This window comes from Ictalurus punctatus, chromosome 27 (assembly GCF_001660625.3).
Source record: "Ictalurus punctatus breed USDA103 chromosome 27, Coco_2.0, whole genome shotgun sequence".
NCBI classification, from domain to species: Eukaryota; Metazoa; Chordata; class Actinopteri; order Siluriformes; family Ictaluridae; genus Ictalurus; species Ictalurus punctatus.
In genome coordinates, this window is record NC_030442.2 from 1,565,001 (window position 1) to 1,581,610 (window position 16,610).

Sequence of the window (16,610 nt, forward strand, 5' to 3'; positions counted from 1 at the left end):
GACCGCTCGTAGCGAATCGGCCGAACAGAACCGGTAGTCGCTAGAACGCCACGCTGGTTAGGAGATGTTACTGCACGTATCGTAGGGCGACGCTTGATTAGTTTCACAGGGCGCAATCTGCAGTCTGCTTTGCTTCGATTGCCGTGATTAATTGTAAAACACATCCAGATTGCAGTCACTTTCGTCATCTGTTCATTAGCGCGACAGCATACGCTGAAAGCTTTACGTCAGAGTTCCACCTGGGATGGGATGTTTGGAATTACAGGATCATTTATTGAAGCATCGCAAAGTGTGCAGAATTTACAGAAAAAGATCATCTATGAATCAGCTGTAGAAGAGGTCAACATTTCAGTTTGGAAACTGGAGAATTTTCCACAAAAGAGGAGGAAAATTCAAAGAAAGGATATGTGGAATGAGAACGAGCATGAGAACGGCCAACAACAACAACAACAACAACTACTACTACTCCAGGGCTTCTTAAAATCTGAGTTATGGTTCTGGATATTTCCCCCAGCAGAAACGCAGTCCTTTAGAGAGTACTACAGAAATAGTGTGAAAACAGCCAGAGGGTGTAAATGATGTTTCACAGCTCGATTGTTCGCTCGGTCTCTGTCGGTATCGAAGGTTTAATACAGCTTCCTTTCATACCTCGCGATCAATGCCTAGTGTTAGGCACGTCAGGTTTCAATGGAATGACGATTTTTTTTCCCTTTCCTTTTCCTGGGAATAATAAGCAGCAATTATATAAATCCAGGTTCCATCTGCTCATTTCTCCAGGCAAATGTGTTCATCAAAGCTTGGCACTGCGCCATGAGATGAAAAAAAAAAAAAAGACAGCGGGATAGGTAGAGAGAGAGAGAGAGAGAGAGAGAGAGAGAGAGAGAGAGAGAGAGACTGACATTCATTCCCTCTGTCCGGTCACGGTTTTTGCAGATAGTAATAAAGGCAGAGATGGATGCTGTGCTTAGTAGAGAGAGAGAGAGAGACAGAGACAGACAGACAGACAGATAGAGATCTAGAGAGAGTGATAGATATAGACAGAGCGAGAGAGACACCCACACACTTCCACACAGTGTGTTCAGCTTCGGAGCTCCAGGGGAAGTAAACATCTACATCTATGAAACTAGAACAAGCTGAATCAAAGGAAAAAGACACATGGTTAAATATATTTGTCCACGGTATCCAGACTCGACCGGTATCAAACGACTCGGCAGGTTACGCACGAGCGATTTAAACCTTTTGTTTCTGGACAGTTCGAACAGTCACCCAACAATGGAAAAAAAGGCTTTACCGCAAAAACCCTTCATGTATGTCGATTTTGCCCCATGGTCGGAGACCGAGAGAGAACGAGCCGAGCGCGCTCCCGAGCGGCCGTCTGGCTGGCATCGTGTGGGGCTGACGATGCGCGTGTTAACCTCGCAGCCTTCACGTCCGACACAGAAGCCCTAGCCGGCAAGAATTCCATACGGTCTCGATTAGGAGAGAAACCGGCACTGATTTGAGCGCGAGTGATGAATCGGTGATGTCTCTCTTCACATATCGTGTTCATGTAACTAATTTGAAATGAATTATACGCATATATATCACACACATGAAGCGCCACACCGTGCATATGTGGAGGTGTGATACCGAGCCGAGAAAAGGGAAGCACTCAGCAGGCTATAATCACCCGAGGACAGGGAGGCGTTGTGATCGTTAAACGTGGCTCGAGGGGACACGATGCGTCTCAGACCTCCTAAAACCGGATAGAAATCTCCTTCTGCATGTAATCTTTATGTACTCGGTTCCTCGAAAAAGGAACAGATGTACTCGATGGTGCATGTGGTGTATTACGTTACACGGTCATTCTGCTGTCCAGGTTGAAGGTTTATTTCTGTTTATTAACCGTCATGATCGATTACGTGTAACTTCACATGCTCGCCTACACAGTGTACGTTCGATCGCGCACACGCACCGATCAGCAATAACATTAAAGCCACTGACGGTTGACGTGAATAACACTGATTATCTCCTTACACTGGAACCTGTTGGGGGGGGTATATTTCTCCAAAACTGTGGTGGGGCAGAGGTGGCTTGGTGGTCAGGTGGTTAAGGCTTTGGGTTACTGATTGGAAGCTCGGGCGCTGCCGAGCTGCTGTATAATGGCCGACCCCGCGCTCCGACGCCAGCTTCCTGGCCTGCTGGGGTATGCGAAGAAAAGAACTGACCAACAAAGACTCGTTATCGTTAAAACGGCAGGTCCTGTAGGGTGAACATTCCTATAAGTGCTGTTACCTCTTCGGGTCTGCCCAGCGCTGGCGTTCCTGTGAGCAGGATCGCACGTTTGGCGCTCTGGATCAGCGGCACCAGGATCTTCGACCTCGCTGCGTTCCGGGACTTCAGGTAGTGCGACTCGTCCACGATGACGACGCCGAAGCGCTGCGTTTTCAGCGCTTCCACTAGGGACCGCGCGTCATTGGTGAGCAACCCGTAGCCCAGAACGGTCACCTTGCTCTGGCTGATCCCCCTTTAAAAAATTACACACGGTGTCTATTAGTAATTAACTAACAGCCTCTCGAGAGCTCAAGATCACATCATGTAGTCACCTTGTGTTTTTTTACGCTCAAAAGCTGTAAGAGTTAAACGGTTGCTGTTAATATTTTACGCTGACCCACTCCCAGTTCCCTCTCTGTAAAACAAATCACCTCATACGCCCGGTGCGATCTTCCTGCTAAACTTTCAGTGCGAGTTAAATCATTTATTCTCTCAAATGATCCATTTTTATGCTCTTCGGCTCATGAGGCACGGCTCTGAAAGACTGCCTATTCTTAAAAAAGGCTCTTTGCGCTGTCTATCCTTACAGTGGAAGCCATTTTCTCTGCACTGTACATCCTCTTGACAGTAGCCATTTTTCACCGCGTTTGTCCCGTAGGCCATCAGAGTTAAAACATCACAGACACAAGGCCATCGAGAAGCCGTTTCCATGGCAGCGAATAGATCGACCCCAGGCCGAGATCTTTGGGATGAGCAGGCCAATTTGTGCAGCTCTTTTTAGAAGCATCGATAACGGGCAAAAAGGCAACAAGACCCCTGTGCCCGTGTAACCCGCCTTCCCGATATATCTAGGCACAGGAGCTTGAGATGTTGCTCAACACACACACACACACACACACACACACACACACACACACACACTCTCTCTCTCTCTCTCTCTCTCTCCAACTGAATGCCGGCTTGCTATTAATATTTTGAAAAAGGCCTTTAGTTCTTAAGGATTCATGGGAAGGTTTTAGCGCTAGAAAGTTTAGTTTGGGGCTGTTCTCAAAAAGCGCAGCATGTCTCAGCCATAATACCGTCTCTGCACGAAGCCTGAGCTCAATCTATAACAAAAAAAAAGAGAAAGAAAAAAAAAAAAAGTACACAACACATTTTCTTGAAATTACTCAAGGCATCAGCATTCATACCATGATCGCTAAGCTCAAACCGGGAAATGCATGAATGTAATAAAAGCAAAAATAAAATATAATAAATAAAAACACCTCACATATTTGTTTCATTTCAAGTTTCAGGGAAAGGAAGAAAAAAAAAAAGCCCCAGTACAAAAACATGCAATGATTTTGGTCTTATCGATATAATTACCCAGTTCTACAAGTCTTCAATGACTTGTGTTATGATCTGCAAGGTTTAACGAACACACACACACACACACACACACACACACACACACACACACACACACACACAGAGAGAGAGCATGATACGTACATGATATCAGCTTTGCTCTCCACCAGGTTGATGTCGTCAGGCCGGAGCTCGGGAACCCAGCGCTCCAGCTCCTCGATCCACGGGTACTTCAGTGAAGACGGCACCACGATCAGCAGGGGCCACTCGTCCCTGTAGAGGTACGCCACCGAGATGGCCTGCACCGTCTTTCCAAGCCCCATCTTCAGCAGCACAGCCCAAACATTCGCCATTCCACATTACGACAAACAATCGACATTGATTCACATCGATGGTAAGGAACGTTGGAATCGGTTACAAATCTTACAGTGACCTGGTTGCAGAAGTTTGCACACCCCCTCCTATTAATTACCATTTGCTTTTAATACAGCATCCCGTCTTTCTGGGTAAGAGACTACCGAGACTTCCATTTGGATTGGGCAAGGTTATTTAACGCTTCCTTGCAAAATAGTCAATAATAAATGCTCCAGATCAAAACTAACTGCGAGGGGATCTCTTGCGCACAGCCCACTTCAAGTCGTTCCACAGGTTTTTCGGCAGGATTTGGATCTGGGCTCTGAACGGACCATTCCAAAATGTCGATCGTCTTCTTCTGAAGCCGTTTCTTCCTTTACTTGGAGGTGTGTCGTTGTTGTGCTGAACCTGCTTCAGCTGCAGGTTGTGTGCCAAAATAGATTGGTATTTGGAGAGATCGATGATCCCTTCTATCCTGACTAGAGCCCCAGTCCCAGCTGAAGAGATGCAGCCCCACGGCATGACGCTGCCACCACCATGCTTCACTGTGGGTATGGTGCTCTTTGGGTGATGAGCGGTCCTCTCGTTTCAGCCCCAAGCATATATTTTAGAATTCTGCCTAAACGTTCTACTCATCAGACCGCGACACATTTCAACACGTTTTGTCAAAATTTACGCGGGCTTCGATGTTTTTCCGCGCAAAAGGGCTTTTAGCGTCTAGCTACACTACCCCAAATCCCAGACGTGAAGAATACAAGAGAAATCTTGTGGCATGATGGGATGACCAGTCAGTACTTGCCAGATTCCAGCGGCTCCTATAATTCCGGGTGATAAGCTGTCTTGTTTGTTTGTGCACAAAACATCTCAGTTAGAATTATATGGTTTGGTGTGGTTCAGCTGAGCTCCTTTAATGTCGCCGTAGGTCTCTTGACAACCTCGCTGAGGAGTTTTCTTCTCGTCCTTTCATCGGGTTTGGACGGACGTCTTATTAACGTCACCGTAGCGCTCCGCTTTCTCCACTTGCTGATGATGACCTTCACCACGGCTTCAGCGGTGCTCTTCTATTTGTTTTTATTCTCTGGAATGATTTTGGTCGCTTTAATCACATTGAGAGGTTTTTAAAAAGATCCGACGTGACATACCTGCAATTTTTTACGGGGGTGTGTAGACTTTCTATATCCGCCATGTTCATAAAATCTGCCAGAAAGTCCATGTTTGAGCTGTGAATGCTTTTCCTGATCGATTAAATACTTAATCAAAAGGGATTAAGCTTACAGGGTCGTAATACAACAGAATTTGGACGGGGGGGGGGGGGGGGGGGGGGGGTTTCCCCATGTTTTATGTTTCAGCATTTAATTATTGAGCCCTTTAAGTGTAGGATAAGGAGTAGAATAGGTCAGAAAAACACTAAATACACAGTTAAAGACCAGCAGTGGTTTAGTTTGACATTTCCTTAATATGTACTACATGTTCCATAACCTTTCCTTCCATAAAAGCGGCCTGAACAGGAACAATTTCACTGCTCACCACCTTAAAACGATAAAAAAACGGGCTTACCTCGTCGGCAATCAGACACCTGCAAGACAAAAACGACAAGAAAACACAGGGAATGAAATAATAGAGCATTTATTCTTCCCTTTCTCCGATCCCTTTTGGATACCGGATGACTCCGGAGGTAATCAAAAGCATCTCAGATGGCCATCTCATAAGCAGTGCCCCAGATAATTACCCTGCAAATTACCTTTTTCATTCCTGCCCACAAATCGATGCCCGGGGAGGCTGACGTATCGATCCAGCCAGGTACTGTGAAAACAGAGCTTCCTGTCTCGTGCGTCGTGCTCGATATAGTTTCACACACCTGACGCTCAAAATCCAATTAAACTGCACCAGCTATCGGTGTCGGGAATTAATTAACGGCCTGTTATACCGCAGCGCCGCTGAATACCTGAATGGGAAAGTGTCGATTAATTTTCTATTACAGAAGCTCTGACTGTAGTTCCGGTCGTGATTTAAGCGAGCTTTGATTAACACGCTTGTTCTCATATGCTACTGTTTCTATAGTAACGGCTCATTCACACGGACTTGCATCACGCATGATCTCCATAATCTAAAGGCTAATAGAAAAGAAAAAAAACAACAAAAAAAAAAACAACCACTTTAATAGGAAGAGATCTGCTGATGAGAGAGGGCAGACCGTTTTGAGCAAACAGGAAGGCTACGGTCGATCAAACAACCGAGCGGTTGAGCAGAAAAGCATCTCAGAACATACAAAACATCATATCCTGAGGATGGTGTATGGGCTACAAGAGCAGAAGAACAGCCACAAATGGGAATCTGATGCTACAGTGGGCAGAGGATCACTCAAACTGGGCTGCTGAAGATTGAAAGATGAAGAGGCAATGTTTGTGAACCGGTCTGCACTGTAGCCTCGGATTCCCGATTGCATCTTTAGCACGGGTATTCTAATCAGGCGTTCAGGTGGACATCGGTCTAAATAAGGTTTGGAACGCAAGTCTTTCCAAGCGTCTTTTTGGAAGGAGCTCTCGGGAAGTCGAGAAAGGCGGTGGACGTACAGCGCAAACAAATAATACAGCAGCTGGGTCTCGCTGGGATTCGGTGCGATGAGCTGCCATCCGTTATGAGATGTCTGCCAGACATGCCAAGATATATGAAGAAACCTCGCTCTATAATGGTGTGAAAGAAAGGAGGTGTGGTGTCATCATCAGAACTGTGCTAGGAAGAAACGTGAAGATGTTACATCACCGAGAGTAGGGGTATAGAGGGGGACACAGAAGAGGACCGAGCACTGGGCCTTGTGGGACGCCAGTTTTAAGTCCGTATCGAGCACGTGTTTATCCTCTCTGAGTCACCTGACGACGCACCTACAGGTAGAACAAAAAAAAAAAAAAAAAAAAAAACCCTCCTGAAGTGACGCAAACTCTCGCATGACCCGTTTGTCTGGAAACACCTGTATACCTGCTATTTTTTACTATTTCTGTATTCATGACTGAAATACACTCCTGATTCCTCCGTCAAAAAAAAAAGTTGCTCTGAGGGACAATTCAGTGTCCCTTTGGCATCATGGATGGAAGGATAAGAATTCGGCAGCTCCAGGATCACCACCGCACTGCTGGGTCTGGGTTACGGTCTTGCATGTTCTCCGCCTGTCTTTGGCTCAGGTTCTCTGCACAAAAGAATAAAAACATTTCAATGCTGGGATTGGTGACTTGGTGTGGTCGAGTGCATGGGTGTGTCTCCATGGACTGGCCTCCCAGCAGAGGTTTTCTCCTGCCTTGTGCGCAGTGTTCCCAGGGTGGGCTCCAGACTTGCGACCCTGATTGGGATGGAGCCATTATTGAAAATGAAGGAGTCCATGGAAGCATCCTGCTTGGTCTCCTATACAGGCTGGTGACGGCGGGGTTATATCAGGGAGTGATCTGCCAGCATACATCAAGCACGCTGACGCCCACTAAAGAACGGCTCATGGCATGATGGCATGGCTAATCAAAGCCAGGAACAAGGCTCAGTTTTCTTCCTCGGGTTGTTGCACCGACCATGGATCTCAAGCCTATCAAGCAATCTTTGCCTGATGCAGAAATGCCAGAAGTTGGTCTTGCATGGGTCAATATTTCTACATGAAAGCATCCACCATTTTGTTAAATCCAGACCCAGGCATATTTATGTTGCTCTCGAAAGCCGAAGAAGGCACCGATACTTCTGATCACTGCTCAACAGAGTCCGATCTCCATTCGCAGCCGGAGCTCGAATCAAGAGACAGAAGTACAGCATGGATCTCCTTAAACTCACTGTACCCTGTGCCGGATCAGCTCAAACTGGGTGAGCACTAACAAATTCACAACTTTCAACTAAAGCACCTTTCTGCTTTTATTTTATTTGCATGTTAGACATCGTATTTGGCCGTGTCCATTTCCAGGCAGTGCTCTACCACCAAGAAAATCAGGAATATCTCCCTGTGAGTCAGGTTAAAACTGGGAACAGCGAGCGAACGAGTCGGCCTCGACGGAGGCGCTTCATTTTCCGTATTCAAATTAAACGTGAAAGAACCCATAAAGAAAAGATGTGCGTTTCGCGTTCACTGGGATTGAGATTTTCTGCTGCATCTTTGAGTCAGGGGGATTTTCAATTGCTCCACGCTTTAGTCAGACTACTCTGCGGATTTACACCGAACACATGATGCTTCTCTGGGAGTGACCGAGACGCATGTATCTTTTGTTTACGTTACAGTTACGACTGTTTGCATCATTGATATTGCGGTCCAGGCTGATTTCAGTGCTGCATATGGACACAGTGGACTCTTTACAATCAGCAGACTCACTGCGGCTTAAGATGTTCACGTTAAAAGATGTCGCGCGATCGGAATTTCTTTACACGGCGAAAATGACGCTGATGTAAATATTTCTACGTGGCTGAACACGCGAGATGCGCTTCGTGCCGGATTATCGTAGCGGTCTCGGTAGTTTACGTTATAAACAGATGCGGTGACGTTTACGCTGTTTAAGATAACGTACACTCGGTGGTGTCGATGGTATTCAGTGCCGCTTGTGACATTTCTGCTTTTTGTCCTACTTTTCAGACACAAGTACCTAATGAGAGAGAGAGGGAGAAAAACACATGCTGAGAGTCGGAGAAAGTGGGATATGGAAACACACGTAGACAAAACAATGGCAGAATGATGCATTCTGGGGGGGGGATAAAAAGTGAGTGAGATGTCAGAAAGGAGAGCACACTCTCTTCATCCCCTTTCCGCCTCCTAATACGGGAGACCATGATTAATGTGCCCTGTGTTGTTTTCTTCTAATTAATCCAACACTAGCACAGGGGTGTGTGTGTGTGTGTGTGTTTGTGTGAATACCCAAGTGTGCACGTGTGCATATGTGTGCCGCGTGCCATTTCCACGCTCATTAATCACTCTTCTTTAAATAAACCGATTCATGCCAGGCCTGTTTCTCTTTCAGCACCTGAAGACCTTTCTTTTCTCCTCGCTGCTTTAAAATGTTATCTCTGATGTGCACCGGGTTCAAGTGTCGAGTCGAACCGCCCGATCCCTCCTCACCGCAGGTAACCCTGGATTATCATAGAGTCCACGATTGTAAAAGGGTTCGTCGTGTCCTTTTGTATCCGGGGAGCTTGTTCAGTCAACAGCAACAACAATAACAACAAAGCTTCCAGGATAGAGGAGACAGCGAACAGTGGCAGCCTACCATGGTTATTAAAGCGCCGGTACGGTTAAATATAATACGTAAACATACGAGTTCATTTCAGACTAGATCTACTAATCCTAAATGAGATTGTTTAAAATGTAAACACAAATCATTAAGAATAGCTTTTTCAGGGCCCCCCACCCCCACCCCCCCTTCTAAATGTCAATACACAACTAAAAACACCTCAGAATCTCTACAGGATCTTACGCATGGTGCTTTTTCATCTTGGTTTCATCCATCTGCTGAAGCCATGGTCTACAAAGAGCTTATTTAAAGAACAGGATGTCCGTCCAAACCCGACGAAAGTGCGAGAGTTATCAGGGAGGCTGCCGAGAGACCTGCGAGAGCTGCAGGGATACGACCGCTACAGTTCACTCCCTGCACGTGACGATCTGTTGTCTCTAGTTTGGCGAGCAAAATAATGTGTTATCTGATGAGACTAGGGTAGAACTTTTGGGGCAGGATTCTAAAAGATATGTTTGATGCAGAAACGAGACGACATCTTATCACCTGAAGAACACCATACTCGCAGTGAAGCATGGTGGAGGAGGCGTCATGCTGTGGGGCTGCATCTCTTCAGCTGGGACTGGGGATTTAGTCATGATAGAGGAAATCATGGATATCTCAGAATTCCTATCTATTCTGGCACACTACTGTACCTGCAGGCCTGCGTTAGACAGCTCAAGATGAAGGAGAAAAGGTCATAACGCCCCAAAGCACAAATTCAAGCCAACAAAGGAACGGCTTCTGGAGATGATCAGCATTTTGTAACGGACCAGTCTTAGGGCTGCAGATTTTTTTTTGATTAATCGGATGGTGGGGGGGGATGTATGTACTTGTAAGAATTCGCCATGCGATGGACCATGCACACAACCATCTCATGGGTGTATACTCCTGCCTCACACTCTGCACAACCCTGACCCGGATGAAGAGGTGCCCGATACCAGTACTGAAACCCAATGCGTCCCTAGTCTATAGTATAATCCATGATTGACTACAAACGTCCCAAATTCTTTCAAGGCAACACTCACAGCCCTTTCAAACGGTCTCATCTCCAGCCTTTGTTCTACAATTAGCCTTGATCTTAACTAATCTCTCTAGCTTTCCTTTCTTGCGCGTTCCTACCACGGTTACAACATGATTAGAAACGCTCGTATTGACCGTCTGCCCCTGTAGACCCGTCGTACAGGTCGATAAGTATCGATCGGCCCTTGCGTGCATGCTGGATATGAAGACAGACGCATATTTTGCTGCTGGAACGTGGCGGAGGGGCAGGAAGTGCTGCGGTGGCAGGTTAATGCGGCGCGCGGCGTTCAGGGCTCATTAAGCGCCGTAATTGTGTCAGCACGGCGTATGCTAATCTGGAGTCCCGCAGCACTCGCGGCTTTGTGTTTCGGCTCGCGATCAGCAGGGAAGTTCATGCTGTTCGGTCGTAGGCAAGCGTACGTCTCGTCTCGAGTATTCTGTCGTTTAGACCATGGATGTTCTGTTTATTTATACGACAAAATGGAAGGCATGTCATCGCTCTGGCCATCTGAGCCAACCAAGAAGAAAATTCTGCTGCGGATTCTTGGTTCTAGATGTGACAAACTGAGCGTCTCCGCACGTCCTTTTTCTCCAACACGTTCTTTATTTGTGCTGATATATTATTTATATATATATTTATTCCATTTAGATCATGTTAAGTCATTCAGCATGTAAGCGTTATGGTACCCGTGATAGATAGATGATAAAATCGAGGATGAGGCCTTGCTTCACCATCCTGCCTGCTCACGGCATGTCCACTATGAGACTTTGTCCCTTTGAGTGTAAAGAAAGTGCTTCCGCTCTGGGGGGTGGGGGGGATGGTTGTTTCACAATTGGAGAGAGAGAGAGAGAGAGAGAGAGAGAGAGAGAGAAAGAAAGAGTGAGAGACTGAAGGAGAATCGATATGTCAGAATAACAGCGCTGAGGGGTTTATATTCTACTGCGAGAGAAGAACGGAAACCGATCCGACGCGGCCACGAGCGGCTGAATCGCTCAAATCAAATCACACACGTTTGACAAATTTATGAACGCTTACGACCTTCCGAAAACACTGATTAAAAACGTAAAGGTTCTCTCCTTCCTCTTTTTAGATGTTTTTTTTAAAAAAATGTAAAATATCAATGGGAATATACTTATACAAATATATTCCTCTCATATGAATTCATGAGGGTGCCAATAATTGTTGCACACCTATATTTAACAAAGATTTTTTTATTATTATTATTTTTTTTTAAATGAACCCGTGTTTGCAACCGTTTAATAATCCATGAGTGCGGAGTATTTCAGTGAACAAAAAGATCAAAAGGTTCAACAGTAAAGACAATTATTCACAGCCGCCTTCGCTCGTATTTACCGAGGGTGCCAATATTAACGGAGGGCGCCGTCGTGAAGGGATTTTTGAAACGCACATGCGATAGAAACGTTCTTCTGAAAAGGACGCGAGTGTATTTTCCTTTGTTTTTCCTTTTGCTTGTTCTTAGCCCAAAGCAGGAATTTCTTATAAGTGTAGTCCTACTGCACCTCATTGATTTTAATGCCTCGACACTGCATCATCAAGCCAGAGCAAATTTACACCATTAGCACTTTTAATTCGGGGATTCGGCGACTTCCATTCGTAATGAAGCCGCCGTTAGGCTGCGTAAACGTTATGACGAAGGGGGGGCAGAAGGAAAAAAAGACAGACGACAGAAAAGAGAGAGAGAGAGAGAGAGAGAGAGAGACACACAGTGGGTTTAATTTCCGGGGGGTGGGTGGGGAGGGGATCGGGCTCACTAACGTCTCGCTTAGAGTGAGTTTCTTGAACGCATCATCAGAATTAATGAGAGGATGGATTTATGTTGTGAGGAGTGACGTGCATATCTGAGAAGAAAACTAATTGCTTTCATTTCCACTGTATAAACAGTCGGTGGCAATAACGCTAAACAGAGCGGATACGCTAACAATCCGTTAATATAATTAGCCTAGTAATACATCGTTTATTACGGGTGTGGAGGAGAGGAAGTGGGTTTCAACTCCCAGGGGGTTTACAGACAAGCCGGCTCACGTTTCCCACAGGCCAAACACGTCAATTAAACGTCACGTGATCTATTAGGCGGCCGCGTCTCGGGCCGATTAACGTAAAACCCGAAGAAGACGACGGCGACGTGAAACGGACGGCGGGACGACGGAGAAAACGCTCTAACTCTTGCCCGTTGTCGATTTATATCTCGCGACACGATACGCGACTTCGTCTCCAGATCTCATTTAGCGGCGAAAGAAAAAAAAAAAGAAGAAGAAAGGAAATAACGGGTGTTGTTTAGGCTGATGATCGATCTTTTGAGAAGTGAACGTGTTCAGAGACGTGCAGCTCGTACTACGACGTGATTACAGGAATATGAGAACGGAAACTCGAAAAATAAGTTTTTAACCCAACTATGATCCAACAATCTGACACGTGAGAAGTCGGGCGTGTTGCCACGGCGACGACGGATATGAAAACTACTGGGCAACGCCAACGTCAGTGAATGAAATACAGAGACGCCCTTCTAACAGTTGGGTGGTTTGGATTCCCCCCCCCCCCCCCCCCCCCCCCCCCCCCCCGCCCCCGCCCCCTCATACATTCCTCTGAAACGACATTATTGAATAAGTATTCACCCCCCTCCCCGTCCCCCTCCCTTGAACTTCTCGACGTTTTCTAGTGCATGTACGGACACCGCTCACCTAATTATGCGACGTCCGGCTTCACCGGAATGAAATTTGAGGTTTTAGAGTAAGAAGGAAAGAATACTTACATTATTTTATTTGGAAACGATTCTGCAAACTGTACTACAAACCGCACTAACCCTTCCCACGCACACAACTTTTCATTATAGGACATTTTGTGTCGACTCGAAACGGTGCAAGAAGTGGAAAGGGGGTGAATAATTACTTACACGAGGCACGTGTTAATTATAAAAGATTAATATCCGAGTCGTTCAGGTTGGATTGTGACTTTTAAATAAGGATATAATTTCACACTATGCCTAACGAGCACTTAGGCGAAGCTGTCGTGTGATAATCGGGTGGAAAAAGACTAAATTGAAAGGGAGAAAATAAAAAGACTGTAAAACATGTTCGAGGTTGTATGCGACTCGCGGTAGCATTTTCTTGCATTCCAGTCAAAACTGGGATTTCTGAGGTTGTCCCTAAGAACCCTACGCTAGAGGGATCAAATGAAATTAGACAGCATTCATTAAGCAAAGTTCTCCTTATTTATCCTCACTAGGAGAGACGTACCGGTCCCCCAGGGGGGCGGGATGCGTGTGAGGTTCAGCGCCGTCGGTCGCTCTGAACGTGGCGTTAATTAACTACCTGACCCCGTTCCCGGAGAACACAGCTTCCTCGCTCGCGCGAGTCCTCCTATAGATCAGCCTTCATCAACGCCTGACTGCTCTGACCCGGCTTACATCGACCCGGAGCTGGAGTAAATTACCTCGTCCGCTCGCTTTTAATCACTCCGCGACCGAGCCGAACAATCTCTTTGACTTAGAGACGTTCAGAGAGTACGCGACGCTCCGCCAGACACTGGCTCGTTTCTATAGCAACAGCTGTTAGTCTAGGACTAATAATAAACAGACTTAAAAAAAAAAAAAAAAAAAAAGCATTGCAATTTCACAAAGAAAAACAACGTCTCATCCTTTAATGTTTTCTCTTTTCTGTCGGAAGGGAAGGAGTCTCCAGTGTCAGCGCGTCGCTAGGTAACAGCACGTTTACTTGTATAGCACTTTTAAGAAGTTTGATATGTAAATGAAGACGATGACGTCATGCACATGCAAATTAGACCGTTGTCATACGGAGTTTATGTACAAATGTTCTCACAGGAATAAGATAGGTCACGTGCTCCAGGGTGGAGGTTTGACTGAATGTTTTCACCACTTTTTTTCTTTTCTCAAACATTTCCAACCATCTAAACAACTTCTAAACAACAAATTACATTATAATGAACATAATGTGTCATACTCACACATCTGGCCCATTTCTACAGTCTAATAATCTTTCTAATGTTCACATAAAGTTTGTTTGTTTGTTTGTTTGTTTACAGACCTTCCAGCTCTGGAAAGAGCGAATTTGACTCCGTCGCGCTGAAATAGCAGCAGCCTCTTCTCCAGCTTCTCTGGAAGAACCAGCAGCTCCTCGTCCCCGCCTTTAACCCGACCTTTTATCATTTTCTTCTTAGAAAAAAAATAAATAAACAAAAATGACCTCAAACCGAAACTGTAAACAGGCTAAACCGTGAGCTAGCTGACCTGACTAACAAGAGAAGAAAAATAAAAACAGCTTAAGCTAAACCACGCCTCACTGAACAGCCATTTTGTATAAACCCGTTAGCTCGATTGTGTCACGCGCGTTTTGATATTTCGCGGCAATGTGGTGTGGCGCCTACGTCATATCCGCGCGACACGAGCTGCACGAGCTAAGCGCCACAGGGCTGCTACAGTTACTGCGTAGTTTGTGCGGAAGAGGAGAAAAAAAAAAAACAACGATTGGTTGCATAACGTGCAGTATGCTAGATATACACACATGGATGATTTATAAACAGCAACTACGATCAAATTATTAAATTATCAAATTATGTTGTTAATGATGATACTTTGTGTTATGTACTTAATAAATCGATCTCGGGTGTTAGAGAGGTGCTATATAAAGAAATAAATACGCAAATAAGGAAAAAAAAAGCCGACAATTAAAAGAAAGTTATGAAACATAGTGAAAACAGATATACATAGAGGTGTAGAGGAAAGTTGCAACTGCAAAAATCGGTTTGTTATTGATTATTGTAAAGTCCTCATTGCTTTGTTTGTTTTTTAGATTTTTAACACTCGCTGATATATAATACATGATTGAAGCTTATTGATGTGGAATTTTCCTAACATGCAAATAAGATGCTTTTTGATATTTTTCTACTCATATGAAAGACAAGAATCAGTGGAATACATTAATTTATGAATAAAGCGACATCAAAGAAGGAAATACGGACAAAATAAAACATGAAGGATGGTTTATCCTGAGTCTAATAATAAGAACACAAAGTGTTAAATAATCCGTGTTTTTAAATGTTAAAAATGTCAACAACAAAAAATAAAATGTTTACTTAAATATTTCTATATTACATTAAAAAAACATTTTTTAAAAATATATAACGTATAGAATTAAAAAAAATTAAACATTAAAAATAATACAGAAATTACTGTTGTTGTTGTTGTTGTTGTTATTCTGTGATCTGATTGGCCGCGTTGACTGCCGGTCACTCCTCTTCCCCCGCCTCTTTCTCTCCCAGCATCCTTTGCGCCGCTGTGACTGACTTGCTCAGTTAGCCAGTTAGCCTGTACATGCTGCTACTACGTTGATTTGTTTTTCTTTCTTCTGGACACTCTCAGATTCTGTCGTTCGTCCCGGTGAGTCTGTATTTACCTCGGTTGTGTTTTTAATACAGTTTGTGGGCGCGTGTTCACCAGCGAGACTGACACTCTACACTGTAACTGTAAACGCACCGGTTAGCTTGTCAGGCTAATTAAGCTAGCGGCACCGCCGTTAGCGCCTAAACGGGATCATTTACGGCTGTTGAATTTGATATTTAATGACGCTGTAGAATATATTTCAGCTTCTGTGGTGTGTGGAGTCACGTCAACTCGCCTCGGGGATTAAAACGAGTGTAGTAAAGGACGAGGTAAACGAGCTAGGCAGCGTTTAGCTGCGCTGTTCCATGCCATGCTAAAGAGACACAGACTCGGTGTCCAAACCGCTTCTTGCTCCCTTATTGAGTGCCCTAATTAGGGTGTGACATAATGGCCTTCACGCGCTACATAGTGTCAAACCTGTTCTACAGACCTCCGTTTAGGATTCAGCCACTAACCCGGTTTCTTATCTTATCATTATCCAGTTTTCTGCTTTTTATTTTCTTTTTCTTCTTCTCACGCCATTTTATTTACTTTAAGTTGTTATTCTTGCACTACCTTCTTTCATAATTTCATACAAAATGTCCAATATAAACTACTCACAGTACAAAAATGCCACCGTGTGTAGTTCAGCATAATTCCAGTGCATTCTAGTTTACTTTGAGGCGGTTTAGTCTGGGAGATGGATGAGTAATAGATTTTCTGAGTAAAAACGTTGACTATGAGGTTTGATACAGGAAGGTGTTGTCTAGACAGGGGGTTTCATGGCGGGGTTTGTGCTCCTGAGATTCAAAACAAAAAAACCCACAAGGACACTCGGACAGCTGTTTTAAAGTGGATTAGAAATCAAGATTTAGTTTCATTGGTTGTCTTGTCGACTTCTCGGTTAAACACACAGAGAAATAATATTTCAGCTCGATGAGTTCATGACACAACGTCTGCTATCTCTTCTCTGCGGAAGATTTGTCTGTCCCGCTCTCTCTTCGCCAGTTAT

The 16,610-nt window shown here is 44.8% G+C and overlaps 2 protein-coding genes across 11 annotated transcripts in view; one reads left to right on the forward strand and one right to left on the reverse strand.

Moving 5' to 3' along the window:
• zranb3 (zinc finger, RAN-binding domain containing 3) overlaps positions 1-15,533 on the reverse strand; it is a 64,225-nt gene extending 48,692 nt beyond the window's left edge. Inside the window, exons 1-5 of one of the 2 annotated variants that reach the window (XM_053676474.1) lie at positions 15,410-15,533; positions 14,265-14,392; positions 5,512-5,530; positions 3,745-3,923; positions 2,275-2,506 (exon numbers count right to left, since the gene is read on the reverse strand). In XM_053676474.1, the coding sequence (XP_053532449.1) occupies positions 2,275-2,506; positions 3,745-3,923; positions 5,512-5,530; positions 14,265-14,386 (552 nt within the window). In that variant the 5' untranslated portion in view covers positions 14,387-14,392; positions 15,410-15,533. Of the gene's footprint in view, positions 1-2,274; positions 2,507-3,744; positions 3,924-5,511; positions 5,531-14,264; positions 14,393-15,409 lie in introns of those variants that run through there. The other variant, XM_053676475.1, reaches the window with a different exon arrangement.
• LOC108259264 (R3H domain-containing protein 1) overlaps positions 15,487-16,610 on the forward strand; it is a 36,504-nt gene continuing 35,380 nt past the window's right edge. For 8 of the 9 annotated variants that reach the window (XM_047151667.2, XM_047151669.2, XM_047151670.2 and 5 more), the window contains exon 1: positions 15,487-15,616. The gene's annotated coding sequence lies outside the window, so the exon portion shown is untranslated. The remainder of the gene's footprint in view (positions 15,617-16,610) is intronic. The other variant, XM_047151675.2, reaches the window with a different exon arrangement.